This window comes from Sesamum indicum, linkage group LG10 (assembly GCF_026168435.1).
Source record: "Sesamum indicum cultivar Baizhima isolate 11 linkage group LG10, ASM2616843v1, whole genome shotgun sequence".
In the NCBI taxonomy this organism is placed as follows: domain Eukaryota; kingdom Viridiplantae; phylum Streptophyta; class Magnoliopsida; order Lamiales; family Pedaliaceae; genus Sesamum; species Sesamum indicum.
Genome location: NC_142666.1, coordinates 17,674,552 through 17,701,277, shown reverse-complemented (window position 1 = coordinate 17,701,277; position 26,726 = coordinate 17,674,552). Strand labels below are relative to the sequence as shown.

Below are 26,726 nucleotides of genomic sequence, written 5' to 3'. Positions count from 1 at the left end.
AGTGAAAGTAGGATATATCAAAAGAAATAGCAAGTAAGCACATTTTCCGCCATAATATGGATAAAAGAAAGCCACATGTCCATTTCTTGTTAATTGATAATGCTATAAATACCTGATAAGTAATTAAGGTTTAATCAATTACACTCTGTTCAATCATCTTACCTTCAAACCATAACCTTTTCTTTGTTCTTTAAAAGTTTTAGAGAAGAAAATAAAATAAAATGTCAAGCACTCAATTCAATGCTGGACAGGCCCATGGCCAGACTCAGGTACTATTATTATGCATTTTTGCCCTAATTTTTTTTTACTTGAATCATATTTGATCGATTCAAACCAATCACAAAATAAGTATGTCATGCTTGCTATACGATTGTTGATTGTTCACTTTTTTTTAATTGTATATTAATTACATGGTAAGTATAGGAAAAAATCCATAACCCTCCCTATGATAATAGGAATGTTCCAAAAGCCCCCTGTAAAAATTAAAGTATCAAATACCCCCTTGTGATATAAAATAAAGTTTAAAAAAATCCCTCCATACAAAATTTGGGTCACACGCGCTTTGACAGTGATTTTTCTATGAAAATACCTTTTTTTGATATTTTTGCCCTTCTCTCATAGTTAATATATAATATTATATATATTAATTGATAATAAAATATTATCTTTATAATAATTATTTAAAATATTTTTTTTATCATAATTATTTAATTAAAATTTATATATATTTTATTAATAATAAATATTATTTTATATAATAATAAATATTATTTTATATAATAAAATATTATTTAAATTAAATTATAATAAAAAATTACAGCGGCGGCGGCTTTTGAAGAGGAGGGCGCGGCCTTTGGGCGACGGCCGTCGCCCATATCTTCTAAGGTGACGCCCATCGCCCAGAAGGGCAGTGCGGGGAGGGGAAAGAGAGTTGCAGGCGAGAGGGGTGAGGGTGGGGGGGGGGGGCGGGGGTTGGGTTGGGGTTTATAATTATTATTTATTTTATTTATAAATTATAATTATATATATTATAAATATATTTTAATAGTATTAAATTATATATATGATAAATTAAAATAATTATATATTAATAAGCCTAATTTGACCAGTTGACTAGAATGGATATTTAGTCATTGTTTCTAAAAAAAATAGACTCAAATTGACTAGGGGGCAGTGTAATTATTTATTCTTAATATGGGGGTGTTTTTTGATATTAGAAAATTCATAGTGGGATTATTGATATTTTTATATATCACAGGAGGTCAAAATGGATTTAACCCGATAAGTATATTATACGTATCATATAATTGGTTCAAATTTGATCGAACTAAATTTGGGCTAGAATTTTCCCTTTTCCAGATACTTATTCTCAACTTTCTATTGTTTTTTCAGTTTCAAACTTATACTTCGTAAAACTTGTCTTTTTTAAGTAGGATAATTACCTTGTTCTCTCCCAGGGCTTAATATGATTATACATAGACATTTTGTGATTTCTAAAAATACATATAGTATTATTGATGTTTGTTTTTATCCAAGATATAAATTCATTCGTTAGTCCAAATTCACCAAATTTGTTGATATTAGCACAAAAAAATAAAAATAAATTGACTTACTGTAGGTATAACGAATCTTTTTAATCACCCTTGTATATCTCCAAAGGCGTTAATGCATATAAGTATATACATCTTCATTCTTATAATGGTAGTTTGATTAGAAAAATATTTGTTGATCCGCACTAAATTTAATAGTAAATCAATCAAGGGTAAATAAGAATTTTTATTAATTTATTTTTGTTTAGTAATATCAGTAAAACTTGTGAATTTGGACAAATGGAGAGATCTATATACTGGACGAAAACAAACAATGAGGATATTGAATGTAATTTTCAAACAACAAAAAATTTATATGTAATCCCATTAAATCTTAGAAAATAATGATATAATTGTCCCTTTACTATTTTACTATATAAAAATTTAATGCATAAATTCTTCATGTATGTATATTATTGGAGCAGGAAAAAGCTGAGCAATGGATGGACAGCGCTAAGGATACAATGAATCAAGCCCATGATAAGGCCCGTGAAGCTGCAGAGAACACCCAAGGCCAAGCCCAACAAACGAGGGAGGAAACCGCTGGATTCCTTCAGCAGGTTTTCAATTATGTTTTGCCTTTTCCTAAAAATACAAAAATATATTTTTTTTAAGAAAATAAAATAAAATTACACTTATATCTCTTTTAAAATTTTTTTATTTATATCTGACCAACTTCTATTAGGATTTGAATGAAAAATATCAATATTGAAAAAAAAATTATCTAAATTTTTAATTTCGCCACTCATTTAACATTCATTTATATATTTTTGTACTTATAAAAGGATAGATGTAATATATATATATATTTAAAATTATTACATTGTTTTCCTTATAAGTACAAAATTATTACATAGGTAAAATTTAAAAACTTATGTAAGTTTGTTTCTAATGTCAGCATTTTTAGTCCAAACCTAGCGAAAGATGAGACATGTGTAAACAATGAATTTTCAGAAGGGGCATAAATGCAATTTCAAAACTTATATTGAAAAAAGTGTAATTTCACATTTTTAGAGGGATAGTAACCCTAAAAAATAATTTGAATGAAATTTTAATCTAAAAATAGCAATTAATGTAAATTAATATTATTTTTTAGAAATTATTATTATTATTGTTTAATTTGTTTTATGATTTGCAGACTGGAGAGCAAGTGGTTAACATGGCTCAGGGTGCCATTGATGGAGTGAAGAACAGTCTGGGGATGGGCGAGAAGAAGTGAAACCAAGTCCCATGATGTCTTAGGGCTTATGGCTTCCTTTATTGTTTTAATAATAAGAGCTAAATTTAGCATAGCAAATGTTTTAGGGTGTGACACAGTTTTAGATGGTTATTAGAATTTTTACATTTTTCTTTAATTGGAGGGTTTTGGGTGCAGACACACACACACAAACACACACTCTCTAATATTTAATTTTTTTTTTTTTTTTGCAATTTAATTCTCCTAACATTCAAAAAAGAGAAAATATTTTATTATTTAATTATAAATTATTATAATAATTAAATAAAAATAAGATTGATATTGATATTATATTTATCGAATAATATAAATTAAAAAACATTATAATTTGTATAACTATAGATAGATATTGTATTAAAAAAATATCAATTATATATCTATATTAATATTCGATTAGCATGAATATACATATATATTATTTTTAGTCAAAAGTTTAGGTATTGATTTGTCATTTTTTTTTGTTTGTACAAAGATTATCTACTAAATTTTTATTTGAAATTAAATTAATGTGTACTATTTATAAAAGAGTTCGAAAAATATTTAAAACAAAATATAACAAGAAACAACAATTTATATGATTCTAATTGTATCATGTCTATTTTAGTTATTTTTTACCAATTAAAGACCTTATTATACTAAACACCCCAATATCTTATAAGATGTTTACACGTCTTATAGATTTTAATATCTTATTTCATCCAAACACTTTAGAAGCTTATTTTTAAAATCAGAACCAACGTCTTATAAGCTCCTAAAACATTATAAGATGTTTAAAAAAGCTTAGCCAAACACGAAATTTATTTGAAACATCTTATAACCTCCTACAACTTATAAGATGTTGTAGGAGTTTATAAGTCTTTTATTTTATTTTAAAAATAATATTCTTAAATATTTGGATAAAATAAGATATATATTTGAATAAAATAAGAGATTAAAATTTATGAGATATTTTCACATCTTGTAAAAAGTTAGGGTATTTGGTGTACTAATATTATTTTTTTATTGGTAAAAGACAAAAAAGAACATGTACCATTAAAATCAAGTAGTACTATATTTTGACGTAAACTGTATCAGGTCTAATTTCTTGATAAGTTGTTGTTAATAAATAAAAATATTACGAATTGAAAATTAAAATAAAAAGTGAAAAAAAGTATTTGGAGAAATAATTTAATACTTATAATTTTGTTAATAAGTTGTAAAAATTGGTAGGTAACTACTTAACTTTAAATTTAAATCTAATAAGTTTTATGGAAAAAAAAAGATTATGCTAAAACTAATTAATTAAATAAAAATAAATATTAACTTAAAAAGGAGAAAAATGTGAGGAGAAATGCTATCAAACACCTTCAAACAGGGGCACACCTTCAGTTGCACAACTTTTGGCAGCCCATGCCTATCAAACACCTCCCAAATATGTAATAGAATGCTGGGGAGTGGTTCCACGAAGAGCTATCAGGATAGACCGGAAGTTATCAAAGGTACAGTGCTGGAAAGATTTAAGGAAGATCGGCATATGCTTAATATGGTTGGGCTTGCAAATTCGAGCGAGTGATTGTTGACATCTCTTCCACTTTCTCCCCCCCTAGACTGTTACTCCGGCTGAAGGTTTAGCCCATTCATACTCGTGTGGTTGTGTACATATACCCAAATTCTGCTCAATCTGCAGAAGATTTACAATTACAAATATGCAAGTGCTACTAATTCTGAAAGTTCTCGATTCTGTTTGCAAATCAATCTTGGACATCTCTTTTTGTTTCAATAGAATTTGAAGTTCAATTCAACTGGTGAAAGGATAATAGAACAGAGGGTAGAAAATCAACTGTGTAAAATCTGTGTTCAACTTGATTAAAATCCAAATTAACTCAAACAGCCAAATTATCAAATTAAATTCAACCATTAATCCAAGTAAGAAATGAAACCAAATTGAACAACATTTCATAATTGTTTATATCGTTAGCCACAAATAACAAGCACATTCTCTATCCTATGGATACGAGCAGAGAACAAGGCAACACCATCCCACAAACAATTAGAGAAAAAGTGCAATTGATAATTCCTGTCATGTTTTACACCATAGTTATTTCCCACACCAACATTGAACCATGTTTCTTCCAACTAGCCGAGAAACACAAGAATGTTCAATGTTGATTTAAAGTGCAATTCCATAAGGACTAAAGGGGAAGGTGCCAACTGATAATATCAGCAATGAGGACCAGCCAAAGAAAGCTCCAAGCCCAATGAAAAAATTTTCATGATCATTCAGACGACCTCCACACCAAAAGAGAACTACAACATAAAAAATCCCACCGCGGATCATCTCATCAGAATGTAATCTTATGAGAGAAAAAGAGTTGCTAGCATTTCCATCAATGGGCAATGAAAGATCCCACCAAGCAAGAGAATAGAAAAGAGATACTGCTATTCATAATTAGCAAAAATCTCATACTTTCGGCAAAAACTTGACAGGAAGAGAGATGTGATTGTCTCAGAAACTCTAACACATATTCTAAAAGTAACGGAAGACATCGTTTCCAACAAAGCTCAAATTAACCCACTATTAAAGGAATACATAACCCGAGAAAAGACCGCGTCTCTCTCAGTACCGTCTGACGCCTCCGCGGCCGTAGTTCAGCGGCGCAACATTGATCGGTCCCTGGTCCTCTCTAAGGACGACACCTGGAAGCTCCTTCATCCCAAGCGAGTCCAATAAATCAATTGTCTCCTGGTCAACCTCTATGCGGTCCACCTTAATGGCCGACTCATCGGGAGCGAAATCCATGCGGCGCTCGCGCTCCTCCTCCTGCAGCTTGAGTGAAATTCCACGGACCGGCCCCTTCTGGATACGCTTCATCAGATGAGTAGAGAACCCAGCAATCTTGTTCCGGAGGCGCTTCGAGGGGATGATGGCGACTTCTTCAAGAACCTTCTTGTTGGTGTGGAAATCCAGCGTCATCTTCGAGTAGTAATGCTCGATCACTTGCCGGGAGGACTTCTTCACAGTCTTTGTTCGGACGCGACCCATCTTCTTGGTGGTGGTTCTGGTTCGGCGGCGTCGGGGTAGGGGAGAAGACGGAGAGCAGTGTTTGCTTTAAGGTTTGGGATGCAAGCAAGAAGTTCACAGGTTTTGAGATTATAAATGGAGGCAGAAATTTCCCGTTGGTACCACTACTCTTTGATTGTATTAAACCAACCCCCAACTTTTCCAATAACTATACTTTAACCACAACTGATATAACCAAAATATAATCAAAGTGTTATAAATTTATAGAAATTCTAAGTTTATTGGCCTATTACTCATAATAAAATATAAAGAAATTAATATATGTACTTCATCCAAATCACTTTCTTATTCTCTCAAAAACTCTTCTACAAATGAAATATATGATGGTATTTATAGACCACCAAAATACACCACAACTATTATAATTATAAATCATCATGGGGGATACAAAAGCGTATAATATAATGGAGAATAAAAATGAATATCAAGATGTATATGCATTCATATATACATGTATATGTAATACTCCCCTTTGAATGCATACCTCTTATTATATACATCCTGCCTCGTTAAAAATCTTGTCTGGAAAAACTCAATGGAATAAAAACCAAGGCTAAGGAAAAGAATAGAGTTGTATAATCTCCCCCTCAATTTGAACTTTTCTTAAAATACCCATTACGTCCTTCTTAGTTTTCTTAATATCATTTGCTCTCAAATATTATAACGAACTCTAATTTAATCCGTTCAAGTTTTATTATAGTCCAATTATGACATATAATTTATTTACTAATCAACTAAGTTTCATAAAGATTTACCAATTAATTCTATAATTATGTATTATAATCTTTGGGACGTCACACACACTCTCTCTCTCTCACTAATATTTAAAAAATTACTATTTAATTTTTTTAACTTTCAAAAATGATAAAATATTTTATTATTTAATTATAAATTATTATAATAGTTAAATAAAAATAAGGATTAATATTGATATTATATTTGTTGAATAATATAAATTCAAAACATTATAATTTGTATGAATAGAAATAGTTATTGTATTCATAAAAAAACATCAATTGTATATCTATATTAATATTCGATTAGCATGGATGTAAATATATATTATTTTTATTCAAAAAATTAGGTAATAATTTGTTATTTTCTTTTGTTTGTAAAAATATTATCTACTAAATTTTTATTTTTAAGAAGACGCCGCCGCTTTTTTTTTTGTTTTTAAATATATAATTTTAATTAATTTAATTAAAATTATATTGTATTATATAAATAATTAAATAATTATTAATATAAAATAATATTTATTATTAATAAATATATATAATATTTTAATTAAATAATTATTATATAAAATAATATTTTATTATTAATAACTATGTAATATTATATATATTAGATGTGAGAAGGGTAAAAATATCAAAAAAGGCATTTTTATAGTAAATTTGCAGTCAAAAACGCGTGTAGGTCAATTTCTGTACGGAGGATATTTTTTAGACTTTATTTTATATCATAGGGGGTATTCAATACTTTAATTTTCATATGGGGATTTTTAAATATTCCTATTATCATAGAGTGGTCTCTGGATTTTTTTCTATTTTTTTGTATCAACTTATCATTTTAATTTTGTAAAATTTATATTTTGTCATATATGATCAATTTTCATGTGATTTTTCCCCTGGAAAAGGATCATATGCACTTGAGATGTGATATTTTACCCGTACATTGCTCTTAAATATTACATGAAGTTTTTCCACCAGAAAAATCAAGAGAACAATTAAGATGATAAGTTGACATAAAAAAATTTATATGATAAAGTGTAGAAACGGCCATGGTTGGATGATAAAATATAATTTATCCTTACTTAAATTTCTTTAGTTATAAAATGAACATTTCTTTTTAACTATCTAACATGTCTAATAAGTTTTATAAAAAATTAAAAAAAAGGTTATGCTAAAATTAAGTTAATTAAATAAAGATAAATATTAAATTAACTTGACATTTTAAAAAAAATAATTATTTACATGTCCTAGATTTATTGATAAATAATATAGTTCTTTGTTTAAGTTTTTCTCTCTGTTTTCGTCAAAAGCTCAAAAATAATCCAAAAACAAAACTAATCATAATGTAATCTTCTCATTTTTTTTGAAATAAATAAAAAATTATGAGAAAATGAAAAATAAAAAAATGGAGATATGACCGTTGCCCGGCGCCTCCCACTTTCGCGTACATTCTATCAACCACTTTTCGTTTCAAGTGCTTTAAGACTATACGGCACTACTCCAAGAATTCAATCACCAATAGAGCTTTCACATTTCTTCCTTTTACATTAATATTTCACACAAGTCCATCTTCATCCATGGCCACTCTCCAATCCCACCTCCATTTCTTGCCCTTGAACTCCCCAAAACTCATTCACTTTAAGAACCCTCATTCTTGTTCATTCTCCAAGAAACTTCTGCTCTCCAAGAATCTGTTTTCGGCCAAGAAATTTCATGGGGTTTTGCGTTCAAGGTTCACTAGCTATTGCAAAGCAAGTGCTAGTAGTAGTAGCAGCGCTGAGATTGAGAAGTCCGTTTCGACGGAGAGTGGAAATGAGAGGCCTCCGTTTGATATTAACTTGGCTGTTATTCTTGCTGGTTTTGCATTTGAAGCTTACACCACTCCGCCTGTAATTTTCCCTTGTTCTAATTTCATCAATTCTTTTCTATATGTACATATTTTTTCTTATTTGGGTGGGTTTCTTGTTTTGTGGAACGTGACGAGAAATTGGGATGAAATTGGGAAATTCATGTTCTTGGTTAATGGGTTGTTTTTTATTTGGGGTATGATGGAATTTCACTATTGTAGAACTGAAAGAATTGTGCACCAGCCTCTCTTGAAATGATTTTTAGTTAACTGCTGATGGGAAAATATTTGGTGAAAGATTTCTACTATTTTCCTCTTTCCTCTGGTTGTGATATGTTAATATTTCTTCGATCTTACAATTTATTTTTCTGTTCTTGGTAATTCATAGTTTTTTCTAAATTTGCTCCTTATCTTGTACATTTTTCACCAGGAGAAAGTTGGCCAGCGTGAAATGGATGCAGCAAAGTGCCAGACAGTGTTCCTCTCAGAGTATGTAGTTTTTGCATTCAGTTATCACAGATAACTATAACATATTGGAAATGAAAATATTCATAATGCATAAACATGATGTTTTAAAAGGCTGTTTATGTGGGCTATGTTTGGTCATGGGATCTTAGTTAGGAAAACAGTTCTCATTTCAAGTGGTGGTACATTGTATTTACTTTCTGATACTTCCATTTTTCCTCATAAAAGTGAAAGTCCAACATAGCATAAGGCTTGCGATGTGAATTCAATCTGATATGCAGCATTATATTCAAATTAATGTGTCATAGATGTTTGTGAAGATCAACTGTCTAAGATATGTTTCCATATCTTCTTGGCAATTTGAGATTCTTCTGAGATAAATCTTGGCATTTTCAGTATATATATATATATATATATATATATATACTTTTTCTTTCTCTGGACTGTGAATTTGGAAGCTTCACTAGCTATTGTGTCCTTCAGAACTTCCTACTCTGGTTGGATAAACAAATAGCTTTTGGCATACAAAATATTCCATGAAAGCCAAGTATGACAAATTCCGTATCAGAAAGACATAAATTCCATATATATTTGCATTTAGTACTGAATTTAAGACTTAATAATGCAAAATTGCTCTCTGGGTCTACTCATTGTCTATAGACCTTGCTAATATCTTAATTGCATTGCACATAAGTTACTTAGCATATAGATTCATGTTCTTTTTATAAGGCGATGATTTCCAGGTTTTAATAGGCATGATCTTCTGCCCTTCAGATGCTTTAATGCTTTCCTTATCTAACTGAAACTTTCAGGTCATTTCTACGAGAAATTTATGATGGCCAATTATTTGTTAAGCTAAAGAAAGGTTTCAACTTTCCTGCAATGGATCCATGGGTAGGGTAATGTTCTGTAATTCTTTCCCCATCAGAAACTAGAACAACCAGATTGCCTTTTGCTATTTCTGCAGTGAGCTTAGATTATCATTGCTTGAGGATGAAATGATACTATGGTTAAATCCATCCTTGAGGTTAATTGATTTTATGTGATGACTGTCATTGTCTGATTTTCAGGGAACTAGTGATCCATATGTGATCGTGCAATTGGACTGTCAAGTAGTCAAAAGCAAGGTCAAATGGGGGTAAGTTGCTTGTATGTTGGTTTACTAGTTCCCCTACTCCCTGATATTCTGCATTTGACCTAAGATAGAAAACTGCCAACTTCATATGGGAATGACATATTGTTTGGCCCCATGGTTCAATGCAACTGAAATTTGTACCATTTTATGAACATACTAGGTTAACATTGGAACCTTGTGGCATGCATAGATAGGTCAGTTTTTGCCCTTTTTTCATATCAGTTTTCAAATGATTCAGAAGTTAACATATAAGAGATTGTGCATGTTAGTCCCTGCTGAGAAGCCAAAATTATATGATATGAAACGCAACTATCTGTTTAATTCTGCTTCTAGCAAATTACAAATTCTATTTTGCAGCCGACCATCCATTGACTTACTATGCGCACTGTGTCCTTAGATCACCTATTGTTCATAGTTTATGCACTAGATAATTTTCACTTTAATCCTTAAGAGAGCATGTTGCATTGATTTTAAAGATCATGTGATACATTGAATGATATTTTTCACCGAAAAATTTCAGGACGAAAGAACCCACATGGAATGAGGAGTTTGCTTTGAACATCAAACAACCACCAATGCACAATCTTCAGGTTGTTATAGTTTTCTATTATTTCTTTCCTATTTGATGGTAGTTCCTTCTTTCGTCTCTCTCCCCTGATAAGCACATTTCACCATAGTTACCTTTATAAAGTGTCTTCTATTATTGCTTTCTTATTAACCCAAGCTATTTTCTTCTAGTTAAGTCAAGTAATTGCAGTCTAGTTATTATGTATTGAAGAATGTAATCTATATACAATTTTTTGCAAGTTTTGTAATGATTAGAAGAGTGTTCATTGATGGACATCATGCTTAACAAAATGCTTTAATAACGCCAGACTTGCTATTGTATGTGAACTATGAGGATTACACTGAGTCATGTTTGGAGCAGTGACAGGTGTGCGTTCACATTGGCTAGGGATGTCTTCATTCCACCCTGATATACTTTAACACATCAAAAAACATATAGAAGTCTGAATTCTTCACAATGGTCTTGCAGAGTTCTGGAACCCAAATACACAGGAAGAAAAGAAAATCAGAGGGAATCCTGTAATCAATTAGGAGAATAAAAATGAAGGCCATCTTTTGATCAATTTAACAAGCAGAAGGCATGCAAAGTAACAAAGAGATAGCTTGATTTGGGAATTGATTCTCACTAAACCACCAAGTGCTAGTAGGAAGAAAGCAGGTTTAAAGATGAACATGCTTGCCTAAGAAGAGAAAATAAAAAGAATAGTTCACCAAAGAGAAGGGAAACATGTTCTCAACTTTCTCTTGCTGGGTAATTGATGAAAAACGAAGGCATAGTCCTATATTGATTTCAGCTGGAAAAGAGAAAGGAAATAGGATTGAAGCTAGACTTGAGTTGAAATTTGGATGTTGCCAATTTCTGCTCACTTTGACAAGGGCACATTAAAGTTGAAATTTGTCAATGCACATGCACAGGCTTTTACATGCTTAGCAAAAGCTATTCAATTTTAGGTCTGATCTAAACTATAAAGTACTGGTACTTCCAAATTGCTATACACATGGACTTTCAAATTGAAATGCCTAAGATGAATGATACGGACATGAGAGGAGAAAACCCTACCCCTTTGTTCGTTCACTTAAATCCAAATTCATATATGGATTTTTGCAAAGCCGAACGACGAAAGGAAAATTGAAGTAAGATTTGTGACTTATTCACTCCAAGACACTACTTGAAACATTGTTCGCGAACAAGTCTCCAGGGTCATCTGTATACAAATTTAATTTATGTCCAATGACAGAACATGTAAAATAATGTTAAGTATCAATTTTATATTTTCTATTCGCATTTTAAGAATTTAATCAAATTTAAGTTAATTCTTAAAAGGGAAAGAAAAACTCAGGAGGTTGTTTGTTTTGTTCTCATAAGAAGTACACCATTTCTCATATTAGATATTGTCATGTCTTATAATTTGGGCAATACTTCTCTTTGCTTGTTTCAGTTCTTCTTATAAAATATTTAGGTTGCAGCTTGGGATGCAAATCTTGTGACTCCACACAAACGCATGGGGAATGCCGGTATTGATTTGGAAAACCTTTGTGACGGTAAGCTTTATTCACTGCATGCATCACATCAGTGTTTTCGCTGATTTATTTATATCTAGCCTAAAGCTGCTCGACTTGAAGATGTCATTTCTACTACAGCTCTAAATTTTATTAGAAAAACAAACATTATTCCACTAACAAAAAAATGAATCTGACCTGATTTTGCCCTCACTTCATGGTATAAGCTGCATATTCTAGCATTTCCAGAAAAGGGTACATCTGTTTTATGCAGGAAACTCTCACCAATGAATTGACGAACTGCGTATTTGATAGGAAATTCGCATGAAGTGCTTCTTGATTTGGAAGGGATGGGAGGTGGCGGAAAGATAGAGCTAGAGGTAAGTTGCTTTGGTGAAACCCTGGAAAATCTAGATCCTATCTCATAAGGCAGGTCCCAAGTACAACTATGTGAAAAAGCTTTTAATTATTTTTGGTACTTATTGGCCTATTGCTAAGCATAAATTTCTATAAGAATTAAGAAATTACCAGCCAGAGTTCAATTGTAGCTGGATTCTTATGGTCTTTGCTAGAAGTTAGATTAAGCATCAATTAAATGAAAGCGTATTATGTCTTAAAGGTTCACACCAATATTTTCACATTGTCCTTGTTCCTCTTTTGTGGCTTTAATAAATACTAAATCCTCCTTGCATTTCCTACTTTTGACAATCCAAAGATATAAAACAGTACTAGTTTATCTAATGAACTATGCAAAATCAAGTATGCAATAAACTTCTTTATCGCGCAAATTTAGAAGGAAAAAATCATAGTTATTCTTAGAAGCAAACACTTTGGACTTCCATGTTTTAGATTCAAATCATCTTAATTTCAAAACGTAAGGGAGTAATACTCTTTTTTCTGCTTTGATTAAAACTGCTTATAATATTTTCTTGTTTTCAATTTTGTCAATAAACAGGTTGGTCCTTGCCAAACAGCCTACCTAGACATAAGTAATTCTAGTTTACCTTAGGGGGCAAAAAAAGTTTAATTAAGAATGATAAAATTCATATGGTTGATGGCTCTCTGAACTTGAGCTGGACAAAAGGTAACACAAATTCGTGTAACTTATAACATGTTTTTCCGACATCTGGTGAAATAGTGTTGGCAATAAATGTTTATGGCTGCATGAATAGATTAATTAGCTGAATACATGACTGTCTGAGATACCCTTCTTGTATTTTTTTACGTATATGACTTACTTTTCTTCCTAAATGCATCTCAGGTCAAGTACAAGAGTTTTGAGAAAATGGATGAGGAAAAGAAATGGTGGAAAATTCCTGTTGTCACTGAATTTCTCCAGAAAAATGGTTTTGAGCCTGCACTTAAGATGCTTGTTGGGTCAGAAACTGTTCAAGCACGCGAGTTCGTGCAGTTTGCTTTTGGACAGCTAAAGTCTATTAATGATTCATATCTGCAGAAGGATTGGTTTTCCAATTACAAAACTTCCAGTGATCCTGACGTACAGACTGATAAGCATCTAGAGCAGGAGAATAGTAAAGAGGGCTCTACAAATGAAACAAGCCAAAAGCAAAGCACCAATAAAGCGGAGCACAAAATGGATGATATGCATAAATCCTCGCAAGATAGTCAAGTTGGGGAGAATTCATGGTCTGACAAGCAGTTCTGGAAGAAGTTAGCAGATTCTGTCAATCAAAATGTCGTCCAAAAACTTGGTTTTCCTGCTCCTGAGAAAATAAAGTGGGAAGGCTTTGACTTACTAAAGAATATTGGCTCGCAGTCTCGTGAAATTGCTGATGCAAGTTATGTTGAGTCTGGACTCGCAACTCCAAGTAATCAGGAAGCAACTGATGAGGCAAAGGATGGATCAGCGCCTGTAAACACAACGCAGACATCTCTACCAGACATTAAGAAAGTGACACAAGATATATTACGGCAAACTGACTCAATTTTGGGTGCATTAATGGTTGTAAATGCTGCAGTTTCTAAGTTGAACAAAGGAGCAGGTGTAATTGGAAAGAGTGAAGATACTTCAGTGGAATTGAAAACTGATGACCCTGGAGTCGAAGAAAGTAAAACATTAACAAGTCAGCCGAATGGGTTAGTACTGAATGAGAAGGAAGCTGAGGAGATGAGGGCACTGTTCTCAACAGCTGAGAGTGCCATGGAGGCCTGGGCAATGCTAGCAAATGCATTGGGCCATCCAACATTTATTAAATCTGAGTTTGAAAAAATTTGCTTCTTGGATAATTCAGAAACAGACACTCAGGCAAGTTTCTATCTGATCTTTCCAGCACCTTATGCTAGATATACATCACTACTGTCTTATCATTTGATTAAATGGTTATATGATCAAAAGAGAATTCTCTTAGTGATTGTGGACTCTATAAGGGATGCAGGTAGCAATTTGGCGTGACCTTGAAAGAAAAAGACTTGTTATAGCTTTCAGAGGAACAGAACAAGTAGGTTCCATAATTTCTCTAATCAGTGCAGAAAAAGTTATCTCTAGTTTCCTGGTTTGTGTGCTGACATTTGATCTTTCCAGTCTAGGTGGAAAGATCTCCGGACAGATTTGATGCTAGTTCCTGCCGGGTAATGTATTTAATTTACAATAATTTTGCTTTAATTTTTTCCTGTTCCTTTTTTCCCCTTGATTATCTTTTAGTTAAACCTTTAATTTGAAATATTGATAAGAACCTGTTAAAAGTTTTTGGGAAGTATGCTGAGAATTTCTCCATATGTGATATATCTAGTGCCAACTAGTGATTAACTTGAAACTAGGTCTGTAAATGGGTAGGATCTTAGCCTGATGAAGATCCAAAAAATTATTCTATACCCAAAGCCTACCTAGGCCCTTAAACCCAACTCAAGACCCATGGGTCTCTAGACCCGACCAAGACACCATGTCTGGCATGTACAGGTGCCTGTTTTAAAATATGTTGACCTCCTACCTAAATGACAGTATGAAATCTGCATATGTATTGGATCTCCAGTTCGCCCATGATCCAGAGGCTTATTAGTGTTGCTATACTGACTTCTATTTTGCTAGTACAGACTAAATCCTGAAAGGATAGGTGGTGATTTTAAGCAAGAAGTTCAGGTACAGTTCATATCTTTTAAGTTCAATTTTACATCTGCACACAGCACATACTACACATGGATGTGGACTTCTAATCCAGTTATCATTCATAAATAACTTTTTTTTCAGGTTCATAGTGGTTTTCTGAGTGCATATGATTCTGTTAGGACAAGACTTATCTCACTCATTAAACAGGCTATTGGTCACAGGTAATCATGCTTTTTAGACGAAAGAACAGTAACGCTTTTGAAAACTCAATTCACGGATTGCTGATATTACATTCTAGTTTAATATGATTCAGTAATGCCTAGTCTTCTGGTAATCTATCTTTTTCTGATTAATCATAGCCTGCATGTTTGCCAATTTGAAAAGGAGAAGGAATTCCTTTTTAGGAAAGGGGAAACAATTATGTTAAACCATGCCTGTATGTTTTTCTTTGAGCTTGCATAGTTGAAAAGTATTCCCTTTCTTAATGAGAACTGGATATTAGGAAATTATTGTTTTAGACATACTTGTGTTCCATGTATGTCAAAGTCCACTAATTAAATGTTCTTTGTAGCAGAGATGATTCTTCGGATCTGCTTCCCAAATGGCATATTTATGTGACGGGACATAGTTTGGGGGGTGCATTAGCTACACTTTTGGCTCTTGAACTGTCATCAAGTCAATTAGCAAAGTGAGTTCTCTGTTCAACTAAATTTTGTTCTTGCCTATGGTCTCTTTGTAAGTAAGTTTGTCCTGATTGTTTTTCTAGTCTAGTCGAGGTGAATGTGGGTAATATTATCTCCTTCTGCATATGTGTACAACTTAGTAATCATTTTCTCATTCTAGTTCTAAATGACATGGACTTATGTTGTCAATGGTGAATTCAAACATATATATTGTATACATTTAAGTTGACAACATGTTGGTGTCTACTTTTTAGTTAGATGTTTGTCCACTTAATCATTGATGAATAATGCATGAAGTTTCCAAATTATCGCTAATCAATATTTGTTGTTTTCTCCAACAAATTATATTGAGTTTTTTCTTTTTTTGAACAATGACTTAAATATTTCAAGTTTTATCTTCTTTTCCCACCAAAGTGTTTCTATTTTGGTTTGTGTTACTTCCCGACTGGTATAGTTGTTGGGCGTCTTATTTGATTATCTCTATTGTTGGGACTAGGCACCGAGCTATTTCTGTGACCATGTATAATTTTGGATCTCCTAGAGTTGGAAACAGAAGATTTGCTGAAGTCTACAATGAGGTAAGTTGCACCATTAAAGATGATGTGTCAGATGATGCTTCTATGTGTTGTGTCACATGATTTTCTTTTGAGTTTGAAACATGTAGATACTTTATCACTTCCATCAATGTCACAGTAGCTAATTTACCATTTGATGAACACCAAAGTGTAATGGCATGAGATGAAAACAGAAATAAGTTCTACAACGTATAAAAGGTTCACACATGGAGTCGATATATATCAAAGGTATAGATGCAAATGGAACAAGTGGATAATGGGGTTATATTTAACACTAGCTTATAGCTATCTTCATGTACTACTTTGGCAAGCCTCTGAATAGTGCATAATAAAAGGCTTATGATGTAGTTAAAATTTTTATCTAGTTCAGTTGTTTTCAAGCTGAAGGTTCGTTCTCTTGAAGTTGAGGTCTTCAGACTGATATGTTTCTCATTATCTTGAGATAGATCTGTGTTTTTGTGATAACAGAAAGTGAAGGACAGTTGGAGAGTTGTAAACCATAGGGACATAATACCAACAGTGCCACGCTTGATGGGATACTGTCATGTAGCTCAACCAGTTTATTTGGCAGCTGGAGATCTCAGAAGTGCATCAGTGAGTATTAGAATTCAAATTTAACTACTTATATTTAATTCAAAGATATTAAAATTAATGTGTTTTTGAGTAATATCTTAGATATTTAAAGAAACCTAGAATCCTAGATAATGTTGAGAAATCTTCTAGATAGTTCTGGCTTGTTGAGCGAGCCATTAATTACAACCACAAATAACCACAATGTACGATGAAGAACGTTACACCAACTAGTATAAATAGGCTTGTAGGAAGATGAAAGATATAGATAAAAATTATGCAATAAACTACTATCCTTCTCCAAGCTCTCTAGCTTTCTTGCTCCTCTTTTGTTGATCTAACTTCCAATCTAGTCTTGTTCTCCATATTTCAAACTAATCAACCTAGTATTCTTTCAATCACCAATCCTATTTTCTAAAATAAAATACTAACAGTGGTAGTGGTATCAGTTGTATCAGAGCCACAGAGCCACGTCCGATCATATACTGGGCGTGTACTCTTATTTTAAACACTTTGTCATCACACTAATTTTATTGTCCAAACCCACCATGTCCTCATTAGCCAACAAATCTCAGTCCCCATTTTGTTCGGCCAAAATTATGATTATTGGGCCATTAAAATGAAAATTTTATTTCAATCTTAAAAACTATGGAAGATAGTGGAAGAAGGGGTCACCTTGTCGGAAATAGTTCCACTTCGTCATCTATCGAGAAAGGTAACGTCCGATCATATATTGGGCGTGTACTCTTATCTTAAACACTTCCTTATCACACTAATTTTATTGTCCAAACCACCATGTCCTCATTAGCCAAACAAATCTTAGTCTCCATTTTGTTCAGCCAAAATTATGATTATTGGGCCATTAAAATGAAAATTTATTTCAATCTCAAAACTATGGGAGATAGTAGAAGAAGGGGTCACTTTGTCGGAAATAGTTCCACTTCGTCATCTATCGTGAAAGGTAAATCGGGGAATACGAACAAAGGACTCGGAGGCTTTACATTTAAACATCAACAGCAGATAATTTTTGCAAGAATGAGTGTTGCTACATCTACGAAAGAAGTATGGAGCATTTTGCAGAAGGAATATCAAGGCAGTGACAAGGTGCGTATTTTTAAACTTCAAATCCTTAGAAGGGATTTTGAAAATATGAAAATGAAAGATTCTGAGACTATTGATGAATATCATACAACACTATGTGAATGGGTGAATCAACTAAAAGCCTATGGGGAGGATATACAAAAAAAGGAGGGTCATAGAAAAATTACTCATAAGCGTCATTGAAAAAGATTCTAAGCTTAAAGGAAATCATGTGCAACTCAGTAGCAGAAACAGGGGATGCTACCTAATAGTGCCGCTAGCAACCATATGACATACAATAAGGAGTTTTTCAGAAATTGGACAAGTCATTGAAGGCAAACGTCAAACTCGGGGATAGCCACATTGCGAAGGTCGAAGGAAAAAGGATTAGTTGTTATCAACTCAAGAAAAAGGTATGCGCATCATTAATGATGGAGAAAGGATATTCATACACTATTTATGACAACAAAGATAAAACTCTTATAAGTGTGAAAGTAAGAATGAAGGAGCACACATGCTTTCCCATACAACTCCAATATTTGGGCGGTGCAGCTATGAAAACACAAGACTAGTCATGGCTATAGCATTGGAGGCTCGGCCACTTACTTCCAAGGCTTAAAAATACAAAATCAAAAGAAAATGATGACTAATTTATCACAAATCCAAGCTATCGAGGGAGCTTGTGAAGCTTGTTTACAAGGGAAACAACACAAGAAGTCGTTCCCTTCAAGAACCTCCTCGAGAGCTAAAGCAACTTCGGAACTTATTCATACTGACATTTGCTCCTAACAAGGACTCCATCGCATGAGCAAACAGATATTTCATCCTATTTACCGATGACTATTCCAGAATGACCTGGGTATACCACATGGAGAAAAGTCCGAAGTCTTTAAGATTTTCAAGAAGTTCAAAAATCTTGTGGAGAATCAAAGTAGCCGAAGCATAAAAGTCCTCAGAAGTGATCAAGGAAAAGAATATAACAACTCAGAATTCGACAAGTTCTATGAAGAAGAGGGTATTGTACATCAACAGTTGACAAATGAGACCTAATTCAGTTGGCGAAACTGAAACCCTATGACCTTATGGGTTTGACCCCACCTTATGCGTGGGATGTGGTGTCTACTGAATAGTAGGTGTGTTGTTTTTGTTGAATAGTGGGTGTTAGCTAGATATGGGACTTAAACTGTAGCAAGTTATTCGCGGTAATAGGGCTAGCAAGTTATCTAGGTGGATTGGATCTATCACACGAGACTGTGAGATGCTTCTATCTGGACGGTGTCAGATTGAGGGAGTTCATGGGGTTGGAGGAAACTCTTCCACCTGCATCCCCTTATTCGACCATTTGTTGAGTATGTTATTGGGGATGGGGCAAAGTTCTATTTATGGAAGGATCCCTGGCATGAATTAGGCCCTTTTATTCGACAATTTCCAAATGGACCGAGCCTCATGAATACACGGCTGACAAACAGAGTTGATGCTTGCATTGAGGATGGGCAATGGCGTTGGCCCCTCCTGCGATCCCACATATACCCTTTATGATATTCAGCACATTACACATTCCTTTCCATGCATTCATGGGGTAATGACCGCATTTTATGGCGAGCTCGGATGGTGACTCCGACGTCAGCCATGGTGCTCCGATCGCTCCGGGCTGAGAGTCCCAAGGTAGGTTGGTCTTCACTACTCTAGGCCCCTTTAAGATCCCCCGAAATACCTTTGTCCTTTGGCTAGCCATACTTGGTAAGCTTTTTACCATGGACACTTGGATAGCTCCTGTGTTTTTTGTATGGACGGTGCAGTGGAAAATCACAGTCACCTATTCTTTTCACTGCCCCTATTCGAGAAGTCGTTTGCGGGTGATATAGCTCACACTTCGCTTTCCTTGGCTGAACCGACCGTGGCCTACCGACGTGTTGTGGCTGCTAGCAGATGGAGGGGCAAGCACATGATCTGTGCATCCTATCGTGCCTTACTTGGTTCCTTAGTTTATCACATCTGGCGTGAGCGTAATTTTAGACGTTTTGATGGGAGCCATCGTGATTCACGGACTTTGGGTACGCTTATTCTCGACAATGTGCGACAGAGGATTCTCAGTGTTCAACTTCCTTATGCTGTTAGTACATGCGCACTTTATCGTTTATAGCGGATTTCTCAGCTACAACACACACACAGTCAAAGAATTTACAACCTAAAAACCAAGAAACTTGAGTTCGATGAAAAATGCGATGTGGAACTGGGATGAAGAAAATATAGAAAGACAAACTATTATGATTTATAAAATAACACGACCACAACAACAACAAGAAGGCACAGACCATGCAAAGATGGAGAGGAGGAATCAACAAGCACGAGGATCATCCAGGAGGTCACCATGAATAGAAGAGACTGAGGAAGAAACTCTGCCAGGAAGAACAAAGCTTCTAAGTGATATATACGAAACATGCAACTTCGTCATGGAGGAACCAAAGAATTTTGAGGCAGCTGCAAAACATAAAGTATGGGTACAAGGAGGAAATCAAGATGATCGAAAAGAACAAGATATGGGAGCTCGCAGGCAAGCTAAAATACAACGAAGTAATAGGAGTAAAGTGGATCTACTAGGCGGAGCTGAATGCCCATGGATCAATACAGAAGCACAAGGCTTGACTCATAGCAAAAGAATATTTACAACTTTCAGGTATTGACTACACTTAAACTTTTGCTCCAATAGCTCGTGTAGATACCATAAGAGCCCTTGTTGCTATGACAACAAATAAAAAGTTGAAAATATATGAAATGGACGTAAAGTCTGCATTTTTAAATGGTTATATCGACGAAGAAGTCTATGTGGAACAACCTTAAGGATTTGTTGCAAAAGGTCATGAAGAAAAAGTTTTGAGGTTGTAGAACGCACTTTATGGGCTCAAACAAGTGCCAAGAGCCTGATACAACAGAATAGATAATTACTTCATGGATCAAGGATTTCGGAAGAGCCTACTCTCTACATAAAGAGCCAAGGTAATGGTACACTAATTGTTTCCTTATATGTAGATGATCTCATATGTATAGGAAACAATGAGAAGATGATTCAAGACTTATAAGAAGACATGATGAAGACAACCGAGATGAGTGACCTTGACCTAATGCATTTCTTCCTCGGAATTGAATATAAATCAAGAGAAAGAGGGAATATTTATATGTCAAAAGAGGAGACTCTTACTTAAGAAGTTGAAAATAGAAAGCTGCAAGACAAATGCTACTCCTTCGGTCACCGGCGAAAAGTACAAGAAGGAGATCGATCAGAGAAGGTTGATGGCTCTATCTACACAAGTCTCGTTGGAAGCCTGCTATATCTAATTGCCACAAGACCAGATATTATGTTCGCCACAAGTCTACTATCAAGGTTTATGCAGACTTCGATCTAAGTATACTATGGAACAACAAAAAGAATTCTAAGATACTTACGAGGTACGAAAGATTTTGGAATATGGTATAGGTCCACTAATGATGTAAGGTTGGTAGGATACACAGATAGTGACTGGGGATTAGCTGAGGACATGAAAAGCACATCAGGCTATACTTTTTCACTTAGCTTCGGAATATTCTCATAGGCTTCCAAGAAACAAGTGGCACAATCCTCAGCAGAGACACAATACATTGCAGTTGCTGTAATATCAAATCAAGCCACTTGGCTTAGAAGAATTCTAGAAGACATGGGGGAGAAGCAAGAAGAGCCCACGACAATCTATTGTGATAACAGGTCAGCAGTAGGCATAACTAAAAATTCAATGCAGCATAATATGACTAAACATATCGACATCAAATACCACTCTCTTCGAGAAGCAACCACTAGAGGAGTAATTGATCTCAAGTACTGCAGCACTGAAAAACAACTGGCAGATATGTTTATTAAATTCGAAGAGCTATGCACGAATATTGGAGTCTCCCATAAACATATTAAAGGAGTATTAAAATTAGTGTCTTTTTGAGTAATATCTTAGATATTTAACGAAACCTAAGAGATCCTAGATAATTTTGAGAAATTTTCTAGATAGTTCATGGCTTTGTTGAGCAAGCCATTAATTGCAATCACAAATATATGATCAAGAACCTTCCACCAACTAGTACAAATAGGATTCAAGGAAGATGAAATGTGTAGAGAAAAATTATGCAGTAAACTACTAACTGTCCTCCTCCAAGCTCTCTAGCTTTCTTGCTCCTCTTTTGTTGATCTAGCCTTGTTCTCCATATTTCAAACTAATCAACCTAATATTCTTTCAATCACCAATCCCCTTTTTTAAAATAAAATACTAACAAAAGAATTCCCTGAAAAGATTCAGAAGCATTTATTTTGCTTGAAACCTCGCCCAGAGTAGTACTACTACACTACTAAACTAGTTGAGTATGAAATGAATATTTTGATTTTTCTGATATAAATGCGACAAAACCATATTAAAATTGGTTCATGTTTAGGAATCACCATATTGTTGACACTAGAAGTTACTTGACATGATATCAACTCCTTGTTTATTTATTATACAATTTAGCCCTCTATATAAGGTTTTTTTTTTTTTTTTGAATTTTCCTCATCTACTTACACTGTGTAATCTATTTCTTATCAGGGAATTCTGTACATCTTATTTTCGTAGAATTATGCATTATAAAGTGTGTAACTTTGTTGTGCAACTTTTGAATCAGTTTGTTATGGTAATCTGTTTGTTATGCACAAACTGTAAACTATCCTATTTCAGGATAATGTGGATGTTCTGGAGGACGGATATCAAGGTGATGTTATTGGAGAAGCAACACCTGATGTGCTTGTCAGTGAATTTGTATGTTCTTATTCATTCTTTTCTTTATGCATTACCAGTTCGAGTTTATTTTTGTATTGTCTGATTCTCTCATAATGGTCCATTCATTTAAAGCGAGGGAAACATTGTTGTTTTATTGTACTTATATATGTCTATATTCAGAAACTAGAATCATTACATTACGGGAGAATATAAACTTTAAATTTTCATGCTAGCTCGTTGTAGAGAAAGGGAAATATCAAAAAGCCAGGAGCATTCACACTACTGGGGCAAATTTATAATTTTAGCATATTATACACATTGCATAGTCATACTTAGTTAATAGGTGATCGATCTATTGTAGTTACGCAAAAAAATTATTCTATCAAGAGAAACTTGAGTGATTGTCAATGTACGTCCACCTGATGTGCAGATCATATAAAAGCTTATCTTTATATGTTTGATTTTTCCTTCTTGTTCTATTCATTTCACAATCTAACTTGCAATTTCTTAATTGTCTCTTTCTGATTTCGAAGAAGTTGCCCTAGTTGTGTCCTAATGTTGCATTCAATTGAATCTTTTGAACAGATGAAAGGTGAGAAAGAACTTGTGGAGAACATATTGAATACAGAAATTAATATTTTTCGGTCGATTAGAGATGGAAGTGCTCTAATGCAACATATGGAGGATTTCTACTATATTACATTGTTGGAGGTATTGATTTATCACAATCCCCACATTGACATATCAAAGTCCTATGTACATGGACTAATCCGATGCTTTCTTACAGAATGTGAGATCTAACTATCAAAGCGTTGGAGGACAACCACCAGCAGATCAAAAGCTGTCAATTTGAAATTTACTTATAAGGAACTTACAACATAGTGGAGTTTCCTATACTATACAAGAAAGCCAGTCGGTCAAGCATATATGCTTTTTATGGTTTTTCTGATTAGAGAGCGATGAATGAGCTTCACATATGTATTTGTGTCATTTATATAACGATCATTCCCTTGTATGTGAACTGCAAGACTCCCCATCACTTGGTTTGTATTCTTACTCATGGTTGTCTGTGCAAGTATCTTAGACAATATTAATTTGATTTATGTATAGATAGATATTTGTTTTCATTGACTTTGTACAAAATGTTTTGGTTGTCTATTTTAGATTACTAATATGTTTCTGGATATAATTTTTGGAAACAATTAAGTGTATTTTGTGGGATGTATACTGAATTTTTCACAGCGAATATTGTAAATATTCCACATCCTATTATTAAAGATGGAAGCATTTATTATTTGTTTGTTTGGATTTTTGATTGATATTATTTAAATTTCAGCAAGCAGCATAGATATGCATTTTTTTTTCAAACTAGATACTTTAGTGGATTTAATATATTTAGAAAACCTCTTAATATGAATTTTATATATATTTTAAATTCACTAAATGACCTAATTAAAATGTAAATTTTGCCAATTTTTTCTTCAAAATTGGAGTAGTTAATTTTTCGACTTATCTTCAAAAAAGCTGACTTAAATTTTTTTAATTGCATTTTTTCATATTAGATGAATTTTATTTGTTCATAATTTTAATTTTCTTTTTTGCTTTTGAAAATGAAAAAGAAAAGAGATTATTTTATTTTGAGTTAAGCAATATATTATTATTATGTTCATAGGAGTCCAGACTTTTCATTATTCACATAAAATAATTATATCAAATTCGCCATATAAAATGAAAATAATAATTTTCTTTCTAAAAAAGGACTAATTTGATAATATTCTTACAAGCTTAAGGGACTAAAATGATAAAATCAAACTTAAATTGATCAGTCTACCCATCAAAAAGTCAAAATCTAGCCACAATTTCATCGGAAAATGGGTAAAGGGACCAAACAACGATAAAAATTAAAATTTAGGGATGCTAAAATAAAATATGAACTTGAGGGACTAAAATAATTCTAAACAAAAACTTAAGATATCAAATGTATCATTTACCGAATTAATAATTATCACTCTTGTTTTGCCTCCTGAATAAGCTCTTACGAGCTTATAATAATAGGTTTCTGCAAATCATATTGTATTCAGAAAATCAAAAGTATTATCATTTAACACATCTATTTACTAACAATTACTTGAAATATTGTAATATTTCAAGAAAAAGACGGAATTTTATTTAGCTGGTAGAGACAGGACCAACAAAAATATCCACATCCAAGTGAACATTAGACAAGAAGTTCGCCTCAAATTTAATTTGATTAAAAAAATTGAATGGAAGGTATGTATTTGAGTTTGTAATAATCTTTCCCTCAGACTCGTGCCCTCGACTTGGAAGTTTTCTGGCATATCATTAATAGTTAGGTTTTTAGGAGGAGAGATGTATTTCAATTCATTCGGAAGCATCTCCAATTTATTGCAACAATAAAGCTCTAGAGTAGAGAGATTGGGCGTTGCACCTTTCTCCACTCTCCACTCCACTAAATTTGACAACTCGTTCAGAAAAAGATTTTTGAGCTGAGGACAAGGTACCCTGCAAACAGATGCTGACAGTTTTTCCACATTACTATCTTTGACACTTAAGAGCTTCAGCTAGATCAAATGTTCGATTCCCTTGGCCAATTGACCATCCTTAAATTTGTACTGAAAAAAATCCCTCATTTTCATAGCGCTTACTTATACTGCGACACCTTTACAAAAAATATCATTATGCATTTTCAACCATCTCTACTCAAATTCTTCTATTCATCTATATCCCTATACTATCTATTTATACTAATATGAAAATTCTTGTCATAAATTTATAACACAGTGATACCAATTTTTTTTTGCTTATAAAATATCTCTAAATTATTTTTTTTATTTTTTAAAATGCGATGTGTTTATTTATATACTTTATTCTTATTTATAATATATTTAAAAATATAAAAATAATTTATTATATGCACACAGGAACGACATGTCATAATGATTAGTATTATATAACTCTAGAGAACTTTGCTACTAGACTAAAAAGAAGTAATGGTTAATTAAATAAAAATGATAATATTATTTGGATATACACATTTTTAATTTTATTTACCCAATTAATTGTCCATGTTATGTTTATTAATTTACTTGAATGATTCTATATATAAACTTAAATTTATAAAAGTAGGTATTCATATTAATCTTCATGGAGTAAATAATACATTAAATATTTTAATCTAAAAAAATTCTCAATTCCAAGCTTTCAAATTTAGATTGAATCCTATATATATATATATACTTTATTATTTTGGAAGATGAGCATTTTATTATATATATATATTTAAATAAAAGAAAATATTAAATTATACTTACAAGTTTTAGCAACTGTAATTTTCCAAACAGAAGATAGGGGCATTATTGGTACGCCAAATTCCATCTTTGCGTTTACGTGCTCCGCTCCCATCTTAACATTTACGTAGTTCGTTGTGGTGGCTCTGCGTTTTGATGCTCAACAGAGACGATTGTGATCGATTGAGAGAGTGGAAAGGGAAGGAGAAAGGAAGAGGAAAGATCACAGAGGAAATCAGTTTCCATTCCCGAGAGAAAGGAAAAAAAAGTAGTTGCAGAGGGGGGATTTTGGTTTTCTTCCGATCCCTCTATCAATCTGCATGCAATGCGTATACGTATATAAATAGAGAAGGAAAGAGAGAGTTCTATTATGGCTGCATTTTCTGCAACCCTTCCAGTGTGATTTCAGACTCTCATTCTCATTTCAAATCGCCATTTCTTGTTGATACAGAGCAAAAATCATAGAGTGGGAGAAAGGAGAATTGAACAGAGAAAAAACAAAAAAACTCAATATCTCGAGGGCAATATATTGGATTTTGG

The 26,726-nt window shown here is 33.1% G+C and overlaps 3 protein-coding genes across 7 annotated transcripts; 2 read left to right on the top strand and 1 right to left on the bottom strand.

The window, feature by feature from the left end:
• The first annotated feature begins 157 nt into the window (after positions 1 to 157).
• LOC105171829 (uncharacterized) lies at positions 158 to 2,910 on the top strand. The gene is made up of 3 exons (XM_088886148.1): positions 158 to 269; positions 2,015 to 2,149; positions 2,728 to 2,910. The coding sequence occupies exons 1-3, from the start codon at positions 222 to 224 to the stop codon at positions 2,806 to 2,808; spliced, it is 264 nt and encodes an 87-aa protein (XP_088742274.1). The 5' UTR covers positions 158 to 221; the 3' UTR covers positions 2,809 to 2,910.
• Positions 2,911 to 5,225: 2,315 nt separating this feature from the next.
• LOC105171831 (small ribosomal subunit protein eS17-like) lies at positions 5,226 to 5,952 on the bottom strand. The gene has a single exon (XM_011093072.3). The coding sequence runs from the start codon at positions 5,846 to 5,848 to the stop codon at positions 5,423 to 5,425; it is 426 nt and encodes a 141-aa protein (XP_011091374.1). The 5' UTR covers positions 5,849 to 5,952; the 3' UTR covers positions 5,226 to 5,422.
• Positions 5,953 to 8,086: 2,134 nt separating this feature from the next.
• Positions 8,087 to 24,005, top strand: LOC105171832 (putative triglyceride lipase). 5 transcript variants are annotated; one of them, XM_088885871.1, is made up of 18 exons: positions 8,093 to 8,510; positions 8,898 to 8,956; positions 9,745 to 9,826; positions 10,003 to 10,070; positions 10,588 to 10,657; positions 12,095 to 12,176; positions 12,450 to 12,514; positions 13,396 to 14,404; positions 14,535 to 14,593; positions 14,677 to 14,723; positions 15,186 to 15,231; positions 15,340 to 15,419; positions 15,770 to 15,886; positions 16,378 to 16,459; positions 16,925 to 17,050; positions 22,837 to 22,917; positions 23,464 to 23,589; positions 23,666 to 24,005. In XM_088885871.1, the coding sequence occupies exons 1-18, from the start codon at positions 8,199 to 8,201 to the stop codon at positions 23,729 to 23,731; spliced, it is 2,577 nt and encodes an 858-aa protein (XP_088741997.1). In that variant the 5' UTR covers positions 8,093 to 8,198; the 3' UTR covers positions 23,732 to 24,005. The 5 variants fall into 5 exon arrangements, 4 of the variants coding, with proteins under 4 accessions (XP_088741997.1, XP_020553053.2, XP_011091375.2 ...); XM_020697394.2 differs by having other exon boundaries at positions 8,094 to 8,510; positions 13,396 to 14,400; positions 14,531 to 14,593; XM_011093073.3 differs by having other exon boundaries at positions 8,095 to 8,510; positions 13,396 to 14,400; positions 14,531 to 14,593; positions 15,773 to 15,886.
• Positions 24,006 to 26,726: the final 2,721 nt, after the last annotated feature.

What these genes read in the sequence shown, in the direction of transcription:
- LOC105171829 (XM_088886148.1), top strand. Translation starts at nt 222, where the DNA reads ATGTCAAGCACTCAATTCAATGCTGGACAGGCCCATGGCCAGACTCAG. An exon ending in AGGCCCATGGCCAGACTCAG is followed by an intron (nt 270 to 2,014) that starts GTACTATTATTA and finishes TTATTGGAGCAG; the next exon opens with GAAAAAGCTGAGCAATGGAT. An exon ending in CCGCTGGATTCCTTCAGCAG is followed by an intron (nt 2,150 to 2,727) that starts GTTTTCAATTAT and finishes TATGATTTGCAG; the next exon opens with ACTGGAGAGCAAGTGGTTAA.
- LOC105171831 (XM_011093072.3), bottom strand. Translation starts at nt 5,848, where the DNA reads ATGGGTCGCGTCCGAACAAAGACTGTGAAGAAGTCCTCCCGGCAAGTG.
- LOC105171832 (XM_088885871.1), top strand. Translation starts at nt 8,199, where the DNA reads ATGGCCACTCTCCAATCCCACCTCCATTTCTTGCCCTTGAACTCCCCA. An exon ending in ATTTTAAGCAAGAAGTTCAG is followed by an intron (nt 15,232 to 15,339) that starts GTACAGTTCATA and finishes CTTTTTTTTCAG; the next exon opens with GTTCATAGTGGTTTTCTGAG. An exon ending in GAGATCTCAGAAGTGCATCA is followed by an intron (nt 17,051 to 22,836) that starts GTGAGTATTAGA and finishes ATCCTATTTCAG; the next exon opens with GATAATGTGGATGTTCTGGA.